Here is an 11,061-nt window from a genome sequence, read left to right as displayed (position 1 = left end):
ATATATTGTAAGATGACACAACGTGTAGTGTGTGTAAAAAAAAAATATACCAAAATAAACCCTTGAAAGAACAAACTTCAATGACCGAAACTTGGTTTTTAAGAAGATGCAAAAACGAGAATGTTTTGCTAAAAAACCCCAAATATGTTGCTGAAATTTGTATTGAGAAAAACTTGATTACAAATTCTAGATTGTAGGCATATTTATAGTGTTTGGCTAATCCAAATCCATCTAATACTTGTAAATAAAATCCAACTAGAATCCTAATTGAAATAAATTCTAAGTAAAATTCAACTAGAATCCTAATAGAATTAAATTCTAATCAAACATGAAGTAGAATACTAAAACTTATGAAGTATTAAAATACTGTTCCAGCGTAGTTGGGTTAGCCTTGGGCTAGGTCTTGATCAGTGACCGCATTATTCACCTCCATTTGAGAAGAATTTGTCCTCGAATTATGATTCGGGTATAACAACTCAACATTTGGTAAATACAAAGAAAGATTAGCTACATTGAATGTTTTGGAAATACCCATATGATTAGGCAAATCCACAACATAAGTATTATCATTTATCTTCTTTGTAATCTTGTAAAGACCATACTTCTTTGGCTTGAGCTTCTTCTGCTTTTCTGCTAGAATTCGTTCCTTTTTTAAGAATATCATGACTTCATCTCCAACCTCAAATACCTTGTGCTTCCTATGCTTGTTAGCTATCACCTTGTACTTCTTATTTGTGCAACTTTTGCTTCACATCTTCCTAAATTGCTTGAACCTTTTTGCTAAGGGAACATGAGCATAGACATTCCTCCCCCTCTTAGCTCTATCTTTGTTGGCATGGGTTCAACCATCATCATGTTTGTTGCCTTCTGCCTCCATTGTATTATTATTGTTAGATTGAGGACGTTAAACATTTTATCTTGAGCGCTTCTCTAATTTGGTAGATCTTTTCACAAGTCATTCTCCTCTCATTAGCTTTCTTGATTTTGACTCCTCAATAGTTTCCGAATTCATTGATAAGTTTTTCTTGCTTAGAGAAGCATTCTTTGGCAACTGTTTTGAATAGAGGCTTATTCCATGACTACCAACAGTCTCTCTATCAGTTAAAATATGAATGCTTGAATGGTCCAAGCACTTGATTAGCTATAGCAGCAGTTGCTACAAAATTTTTAGTTTCAAAATTTAATTTCAGATTAATATCGAAAGCAGTTGCACTACCTGAGTTAACTAGCTTAAGAGATCCAACACCTCTATCCCCAAAAAAGACCCCTATGACCATCTTGCTTTTACAACCGCAAAGGTGAATATGTTCATATTGCCTTTGATTCAACCATGCCAGAGCCTGAATAAACTGTAGAAGGATTGACTACCATGGCCTCCATCTCCTTTACAATCGTAAGCCAATCAGAAGAAACACCACCATCCTTGGATTGTGAAGCAATCCCTGAGCCCTCGGGATTGGAAAATATCCCAATATGAGTTAACAACCTTGGAGTTTCTGTCATGTTAGCATCATAAACCAAATCTGAGTTTGCAAACGTTGAGGTTGTTGGGACAACATAATATTCAAGATCAAGCTCCAAACTCACCGAAAAACTATTCTTTAGTTTATACTCATCGTTTTCTCAATGGTTGTGTTGCTGCACATTCCTCCTAACCCCTCTACCACTAGAGTTGGCTATCATACGACCAAGATCATCCTCATCATTGCTATCATCCATCATTGGTCTTCTAGAATTAACGAGGACATGATTAATGGTTGGTTTCTTGGTTTAACGTAATCGGCTTGATTCACACCATTAGTCCAGTTTCGATTATCATTAACTCGTTGTAAAAAGTCCAATTGGTTGCGGATTTGCTCCAATTGTTGCTGCATTGTACGAGTTATTTCCCTTTGTTCTTTGATTACTCTCTAAATTGTAGGCTACCCCCAATAACCATGACGAGGTTGGTTGTTACCATTTTTTTCAAGATTGACCATCTGATTGGTTGGTTAACCTCTTTGATATCACCTGATGCAGCGTGTAGTGTGTGTGTAAAAACAAATACACCAAAATAAACCCTTGAAAGAACAAACTTCAATAGCCGAAGCTTTGACTTTCAAGAAGATGCAAAAACAAGATTTTTTTGCTAAAAAAACCCAAATAGGTTGCTGAAATTTGTATTGAGAAAAACTTGATTACAAGCTCTAGGTCCTAGGCATATTTATAGTGTTTAGCTAATGCAAATCCATCTAATACATGTAAATAAAATCCAACTAGAATCCTAATAAAAATAAATTCTAAGTAAAATTCAACTAGAATCCTAACAGAAATATAAATTCTAATCAAACATGAAATAGAATACTAAATCAAGTAGAATTCTAAATTTATGAAGTATTAAAATATAGTTTCAGCATGGTCGGGTCAGCCTTGGGTAGAGTCTTGATCAGTGACCGCATCATAAGGTGACTTGATAATTAGTTTATATTTGAAATCTAGTCGGTTAATGCAGAACAACAGACCTCTCAATCTCCTATAGTTATCCAAGTTAACTGCTTTGATTAAGTATAAATGATGATACCTTTAGGGATTCTCCTTCCATTTCCTATTTCACCTTTAAAGGTTTGCGCACCTTATAAGCAAAACCTAGAAAAAGGACTCGTAACTAAATATTTTTCTAGTTCAGTATCAAACCCTAACTAGGCTCTCTTAATAGTCCTTTTACGGAAATTCACTTGAATCGCAATCCAACAAGATTGATCATTTCTTATCACTTAAACCTCTTTGATTAGCTTGTGATATCCCAACCTAAATCGAAACCCCAAACAAACATGCATGAAGAGACGTCCAGAAAGAGAGGTAGGAGGTATTTTGGGACAATTGTAACTTACGAGATGCCACTTTCGCAAACTTTGTTCACTTATATAATCTAGATAGTCATAATAGCGCAATTATTATGACTCTAAAATTTGTCGCTTTGCTAAAATTTTAATATTAATGTATCGTAATAGCACAATTATTATGACCTCTAAGATTTGTCGCTCTTATAAAATTTTCATATTAATATATCATATTAGTGCAATTATTATGACTCCAAAATTTGTCGCTTTGCTAAAATTTTAATATTAATATGTCGTAATAGTGTAATTATTATGACCTAAAATTTGTCGCTTTGCTAAAATTTTAATATTAATATATCGGAATAGTTCAATTATTACGACTCCAAAATTTGTCGCTTTGCTAAAATTTTAATATTAATACATCATAATAGTGCAATTATTGTCACTTAAAGATTCGTTATTTCGCTAAAATTTTCATATTAATATATATACACACACGCACACTAATAATTCATACACACTAATAATTCATACAATCCAATAGGCCAAGCAAATTAGATTTCTATGGCTATTCCCTTTAAATTGAAAAAAAAAAAAAAGAAAGAACATCTTTAACATAGTTTCTAGAATGTAGTATTGTTTGAATATTGCAACTTTAAATTTTGGTAATCATGAACGTATGCATTCATGTATGGAATCTAAAATATTTATTTTCAAATTTGTAAAACCTTAGTAAATAACTCATAATATTTCTTACCTTAAAAGACCCAAAGGTTCATTCATTGCTCAATGAACCTTCAATGTATATGACAACATATATAGGCATTCTTCTTCTTCATTATTGAGTGCAGTGTGAACGCTATAACCCCCAAAATTGAAGGCAGTGAAGTGCTTTGGCAAGGAGTCTGATAGCCGCCAACCTTTGCACCACTATGCCCTCCAAATCTCTCTCTCTCTCTCTCTCTCTTCACATCAATTGCAGCCCCCCATTAAATGCCTCTACGCACCTCGCAATAACGCCATGCTGCCAGAATTTTGAATAATATTTTTTTTCCCTTTTTTTACTCTGCCCCATTTTCTTTCCTTTGCTGGCTATCTCTTCCTCTTTATAATCTCTTCTCCTCTCCTCTCAATCTCATCGCCTCAGCATTCTTTGTTTCTCAGTTTACTGTCACCAAGAGCTTCTCTTGACAGACCCTTCTCTTCTTCACTCGCTGGGTCCTTTATACAATTCCCTTCCCCTTATACATTCTTCCTTCCAGTTCTCATTCTTCTTACATTCTTCCTTCAAGTTCTTCTTCTTCTTCTTCTTCTTCTTCTTCTTCTTCTTCTTCTTCTCTGTATGTCTCAGTTTTGGTTTCTTTTTTGCAGGTAACTTGGAGAGAGAGAAAGAGAGAGAGGTAAGATCCTTGACAGGGTCAAAACAGTGAGGCTTGGCTGTATCTGGTTTCTGCCCATTTATATCAACTTATGTATCTATCAGTAATACTAGTTCTATTTTCGTTCAATTTTCCCGTGAAAGATACGGAATAGACAGACCTCACCATGGCCCATTTCTGCAATCAAATTGAAATTAATGCCAGTCAACTCTTTACCTAATCTTTTTTGTTTTCTAAAAAGACAAAAAAAAAAGAAAAAAAAGAAAAACCCAGTGGTAGTATTGTATTTATAGTTCTTGAGATTACTCCTGTGAGGAGTATGAGAAATTCGGTCCCTAGAAATGGTCCTAAAGGTGAGAAGTGAAGAAGATTATACGCGTGTGTGTATATATATGTTTATCAGGATTAATTGAACTGATCTCATCTTTCTCCTCAGATATATTAGGGTTTCTGAGGACTGAACCATGTCGAACGAAATCGTGATATATCAAGGAGAGACGCCGGCGGTGACCGGAAGCAACGACGGTGCAACGTCTGGAATTGGAGCCTCTGCCGGCGGGCTTACCCTTGGACAAGTTTACCCTCTAAACCTTTTTCATATAATATTACTAATTATGGTTTTCTCCTTTCTGATGACTTTCTACAACTCTGAAGCTTGAAAGGTTGTTGGGTGTATGACATTCATTCATTTCCCCCATCTCCCCCCACAAAAGACACACTCTCTCTCTCTCTCTCTCTCGTACATCATATGAAATAAATCTTTCTTTTTTCTTTCTTTCCGTCTGTGGAACATCCATCTCGATTTTCGGAGAGAGAGAGAGAGAGTCCTGGTCAACTGCTTTTTAATATTTTTTTTTTCTTGCTTTTGATTCTGCTGATAGTAGTTGGTTATTCGAGTGGTAATTTCGATTTCGATATGAGATAGAAAAGTTTAATTTTCGATCGGAATGTCATGATCCATAGAGATTTTGCAGCCTAGCATGATGGACGAACACTTGACGAATCCACTGCAAATCGTCCCAAGCACGGCGGAAAGCAACGCCTGGAAGATCGGAGAAGACGATCTATTCGACAGCAAGTCCGGCAGCGAGAACCACGACGACGGCTCCGGCGACGACGACCACCGTCCCGATGATGCCAATCAACGACCGAGAAAGAGGCAGTTTCACCGGCACACTCGGCAGCAGATACAGCAAATGGAAGAGTGAGTCGATAGAAAACAACTTTGAGACGACATTTATTCCACCTGACTTTGAAATTTCTTTCTTTCCATATAATGTTGATCCCAATGCCTCTTCCCACCTAATCGTTTTGTTCTTTTCTGTGATTTTGTGCTTTCGTCTTAGATTCTTCAAGGATTGTCAGCGCCCCGATGACAGGCAAAGGAAGGAACTCAGCCTCCTGTTGGGCTTGGAGCCGCTTCAGATTAAGTTTTGGTTTCAAAACAAGCGCACTCAAATCAAGGTAACTCTTTTGCCTTTTATTTTGCATTCACGAGAATAATCAGGCTGGAAAATCAGAGAAGACCAAACTATTTAGAAAAACGTAAATGATCAATCCTAAATACTAAACACTAAACACTAAACGTAAATGATAGAGCCACCAAAGTAAACAAGCACTCCATCTACCCCGAATAATTTATTTTTCTACCCTTCTTTGTGTTTCTTTTTTCGAATTGAAATTTTTGGTTTCTCTCTTGTGGTGCTAACAGATGCAACAAGAGCGCCGTGAGAACCAAGGTCTTCGAGCCGAGAACGAAAAGCTTCGGGCAGAAAACATGACGTACAGGGAAGTTATTGCCAATGCCTCTTGCACTTGCGGTGGCCCAAAATCTGCACCAGGGGAAATGTCACATGGTGAACACAATTTGAGGGTGGAGAATGCCAGATTAAAAGAAGAGGTAAACAATTGATACTGCTTCAACCACAAGTACTAATCACTTTGATTCGATCTCACTAGTTTTCTCTCCATTGGTACTCTTAGATTGACAGGATTACTACAATAGCGGCTAAGTACCTTGGCAAGCCTTCACTGAGCTATCCCGTGGTTTCACCTCCACCCATTCCTCTTTCACTCGGCCTTGGGAACTTTAACCCCCAGTTAGGCGCTGGACCCGAGCTATATGGAGTGGGAGACCTAGTTGGGTCAATTGCTGGACTGGGCGATAAGGCAGAGAAGCAAACAGTTGCTGAGCTCGCCGTGGCAGCCATGGAGGAGCTCACAAGATTGGCCAAAACTACCAATCCACTCTGGATTGCGAACATGGACACTGGCTGCTATATGCTCAACAAAGAAGAATACTTCGCAGCATTTCCAAGAGGAATCGGGCCAAGACCCTTGGGGTTCAGAACCGAGGCTTCGCGCGAAACAGCAGTCGTCAGAATGAACCACCTTAGCCTTGTCGAACTCTTCATGGACGTGGTAGGGATCAAACAAGTAACATCATTCTGATTAAAAGCCTCTATTTTGTGAATGATTTGCCTAATTCTTACTTGTTTTCTCTACTTTTAGAATCAATGGTCGACTGTGTTTTCGTGGATTGTGTCAAGAGCTACGGTTCTAGAAGTCCTATCAACTGGGGTAGCTGGAAACTACGATGGAGCCTTGCAAGTGGTAACTAACATCCAATTGGATCTTCATTTTCTTCTATCCTTCTGTCGAAGCGATTAATGTCGTAACAATAGAAGTTTGGTTTCTCAGATGACGGCTGAATTGCATGTGCTTTCGCCGCTTGTTCCCACCCGAGAGACTAATTTTGCAAGGTTTTGTAAGAAGCTTGGTGATGGAAGCTGGGCCGTGGTGGATGTTTCTTTGGATGGCTTGCGGCTTAATCCATCGTTGGGATGCCGAAGAAGGCCTTCGGGATGTTTAATAGATGAAATACCTGGTGGACGATCAATGGTGAGAACTAAAAAGCCGTTCTTTCCTATCATTGCATTTTATCATTAATTGCTGGTGTTACATGACTTAGCCGATGAGGTAGCAAGAACTTACCGCTTAAGGGACACAACTTATTAACTAAAAACGTGTAAGTTTTGTCACCTTTTGTGTTTAAGTGGCAAGTTCCTGCCATCTTGTCTCACAAATCTCATCTAGTGTGACTTAGACGCATGATAGCAATTAATATTGAAATATAACGACCGTAAGTGATAGTCTAACAGTACTATAACAAACTGAGGGCATCTCTTTTGTTGCCTTCAAATGCTGCAGGTTACATGGGTAGAACATGTTGAAGTTGATGACCGTGATGTACACAACGCCTACGAACATCTCCTCAACTCTGGGCTTGCATTTGGTGCAAGACGCTGGGTTTCCACTCTTGACAGGCAATGTGAGCGCTTTGCAAGTGCCATGGTTACAGACATTCCCCATTGTGGCATCACAAATTTTGGTGATTACACTTCTCCCTCTTTAATTCATAGCATAAAGAATATTTGATCAATTTTAACTGCCAAGAGGATTGAACCCCAAGGACTAGAGGAAAAAAAACCCGTCATGCATTGGGCACGAACCAAGTCCAACGGGTAAAGCGGGACGCACAAGAGGCTGGCCCACATCCAGATAATTGCTGACCAGATGGTCCCTCCTGTGGGTCTTGCTTTACCTATCGGGTTAGGTTTGTATCTAAAGGCGATGAGGTTTTATGCTTTGAACTTTTCGGTTCAATCCTCTCAACAAAAGAAACTTGATGCGTTTCTCGTGACCACTTATATCGCTTTAGTAGAGGAAATGCAGTAAATAAGTGGCCATGAGGAACCCAACCAGTCAGCAATTACATGGATGTAGCCTTGCCCTTCTGTGAGTCTCATTTTCTCTATTGTATTTGGTTTGTGCCTCAATGCGTCCTCTTAGCAAAAGAAACTTGATGTGTTCCTCTTGGCCACTTATGGCCTGAATAGGCTCCACCCTCTCGTGGGTCTCGCTTTCCTTACAAGTTCTGGCTCCTGTCTTAACGCGTTGTGGTTTCCTTGCTATGGACCTTTTCGGGTGCAATTCTCTTAGCGGAACAAATGCATCGTAGTACTACTTACTAATATTAATTCTAAAGATGATGGAATTAATCAATGCTAGCTTGCTTTTGTTGACATGTGTGTGTGTATAATCATCAGAAGGGAGGAGGAGCCTGATGAAGCTGGCAGAGAGAATGGTGATAAGCTTCTGTGGCGGCGCGAGCTCCTCAACGTCCCATTCATGGACAACCTTATCAGAAGGCGAAGCCGATGATGAAATTCGGGTCATAACACGAAAGAGCGTGGATGATCCAAGCCGCCCTTCTGGGATTGTGCTCTGTGCTGCCACTTCTTTCTGGCTTCCAGTTTCCCCCAAAACTGTCTTTGATTTCCTCCGTGATCACAACTCTCGCAATCAGGTAATTATTATGTAATTGTGATTAACTTAATTAATTAATAGATTGCTACTTGTATTTCTGCTTATAATTAATGTTAAACCAGTTGTCAATTAATTGATGTTTTGTAATGACAGTGGGACATCCTTGCCAACGGTGGCCTAATTGAAGAAATAACCCGTATACCTAATGGAAGGGATCCATGCAACTGCGTCTCATTACTTAAAGTTGCGGCGGTAAGTGCTCGGTTAGTACACTATGAGACTGCTCATTTACCCAAGTAATAATGGTACTGTTGCCGAAAATGGAAGCCAAATTGGGTAGGCCTCGGTGCAACAAGTCAACGATATTACCCTTGTTTTGGTTTTTGCGTGTCCGCAACAAACAACTGCAAAAATCAAAGCGAAGGCGGTATTGAGTTTTTGCACTGTGGTTTTAGAAACCAAAGGAAAGGTCCATACTGGGCTGCCTAATTCGTCAATTTCGGTATAATTAATATCATTATTCTTATTAAATGATCTATGTTTATTTAATGCGATAATGATAATCGAGTGAGCAAAATGATGGCTTTGTCCATGCATGAAAGTAGTACGAAAAATTCTCACTTGGTGAAATCAGTCATTATTCTATTCAACATGCATATTTTGTTTTCAAATATAGCCAATCTCACCTGCCAAGATGAAGAATTCTCCATTATTGCATCATTTCTTCAAATACTAACATTACCCTAATCGCCATTTGCGTCCGAATTGCTTAGACCGGGGGTGGAGAGGACGGCGAGAACGGTACTGTCGATAACAACAACGGCATGGTGATAGTACAAGAAACAAGCGCAGACCCAACAGGCTGCTTCTTGGTTTACGCACCAGTGGACAATGCAGCAATGGACATGGTTCTAGGCGGGGGAGACCCAAGCTATGTGGCTCTTCTCCCTTCAGGCTTCGCCATTCTAGCAGATGGCTTTGGATCATCACCTGCCAATATTATTACTGCTGAAGAGTCTGTGGGCTGTCTGTTAACTGTGGCTTTCCAGATTTTGGTGGATTCTGCTTCGAATGCAAAGCTTAGCCTTGAATCTGTGGCCACTGTGAATAACCTCATTGCTTCCACTGCGGAAAGGATTAAGGATTCAATGGTAGGCGAGAACTAATGCAATGCGAGTAATGATGTTCATTGGGGGGCCATTTTGGTTACATTTTTGTTTCTCTCGTGGTTTGAAATTTTAGTCACAGATATAGAAAGGGGATGGATGTTTGATTGACAATGTTTTGGAATGATTTTTGCAATTTTGAACATCCCCAAAATGGTGGGGTTTTGTTTTTGCTTGGTGCCCGAGGTGGTGTGTTTACTTTCAGTTTTCGTTTCCATCTTGGATTTTGTATTCCCTTCATCTACTTCATTGTTTGCCATTGGAGTAGCGGGTTATCTCTCTATCTCCTTCATCTCCTTCTTGAGATCCTGGGTTTGCCATGGGAGCTAGCCATCTCCATATCCTTCATTGTTTGCCAGGGGAGGGGCATGACTTCCATGAGAGTCACCGACAACGGAGCAGATGGTTAGAGGAGACGTCGACGCCGGGATCTTTAAGCTATACTTTGGTAGCCCCCATGGCCATGGGAGCTAGCTATCTCCTCTCTTGGTTTGCCTCGCCTAGCCTTCTGGTTCTTTGCCTCGGAGAGTAATCTTTCATGTGTTGTCTGTTGTCTAATCCCACGAGTTATTTCGTTTCTGATTTGACTTTTGCTGGACTGGGTACAACCCTGCTATCCATTGCATCTATTGCCATTACTTGGAACTAATCTTATGAGATTAATTAACAAAAAAATAAATAAAAATTAAGAAAACAAAAACTAAACACAAATAAAAAATAAAACTTTAAGAAACAATTAGGAGTTTATGTTATTTAGTTTCTTATTTTCTCATCATTATCACCATAATCCAAATAAAATCTTATCCTAGTTTTTTAAGAAAACATACATGAGATTTGCTTCAACTTTTACTTCCCATTGAACGTCTTGTTAAATTAGGCTTGCCAATTCGTCGACCAAGAGTTTGGCTGTACCAAACTCATGAGACTTAGATCCATTAATAATGGGCTTGGAGTAGACTCATTAGATCTATAGCCATTAGATCTTTAGTTTATTTATTTATTTTTTTCAAATGGGTTAACTTTGAACAAACCCATAGGCTACCCTTGCCACAAGTGGCTGAAGGGTATGCCTTTAATTTTCTTGAATACCAACCCTAACCCTAACATCTTTATCAAATCTCATGATAACACACACAAACAACCCCTCTCTCTCTCTCTCTCTATATATATATATATATATATATATGAACGTATAAATATATATATTCACACATAAATGTCCCTCTTTCTACAGCTCCTTTTGATATCGATCACTGTAATAGATAAGAAGATGAAGCTTTATTGTTTGGAACATCATTTCAAACGAACGAGTTCATTCTTGGAGTGTTTCCAACAAAAGTTCTATTTGTTGATGTAGTTTGCATCTTA

General features: G+C 38.8%; 1 protein-coding gene across 2 annotated transcripts; it reads left to right on the top strand.

The window, feature by feature from the left end:
• The first annotated feature begins 3,795 nt into the window (after positions 1-3,795).
• LOC127810979 (homeobox-leucine zipper protein HDG2-like) lies at positions 3,796-9,864 on the top strand. Of its 2 annotated transcripts, none has more exons than XM_052350632.1 (12): positions 3,796-4,551; positions 4,635-4,773; positions 5,173-5,402; positions 5,545-5,662; positions 5,910-6,098; positions 6,182-6,619; positions 6,710-6,811; positions 6,899-7,099; positions 7,409-7,589; positions 8,311-8,567; positions 8,681-8,779; positions 9,301-9,864. In XM_052350632.1, exons 2-12 carry the CDS (start codon positions 4,663-4,665, stop codon positions 9,691-9,693), a joined length of 2,319 nt encoding a protein of 772 aa, XP_052206592.1. In that variant the 5' UTR covers positions 3,796-4,551; positions 4,635-4,662; the 3' UTR covers positions 9,694-9,864. The 2 variants fall into 2 exon arrangements, with proteins under 2 accessions (XP_052206592.1, XP_052206591.1); XM_052350631.1 differs by having other exon boundaries at positions 3,816-4,551; positions 8,308-8,567.
• The last annotated feature ends 1,197 nt before the right edge of the window (positions 9,865-11,061 follow it).

The sequence above is a fragment of the Diospyros lotus genome, chromosome 10 (assembly GCF_014633365.1).
Source record: "Diospyros lotus cultivar Yz01 chromosome 10, ASM1463336v1, whole genome shotgun sequence".
Lineage (NCBI taxonomy): Eukaryota > Viridiplantae > Streptophyta > Magnoliopsida > Ericales > Ebenaceae > Diospyros > Diospyros lotus.
Note: the sequence above shows the minus strand (reverse complement) of the source record. Positions and strands in the feature narration are given on the sequence as shown.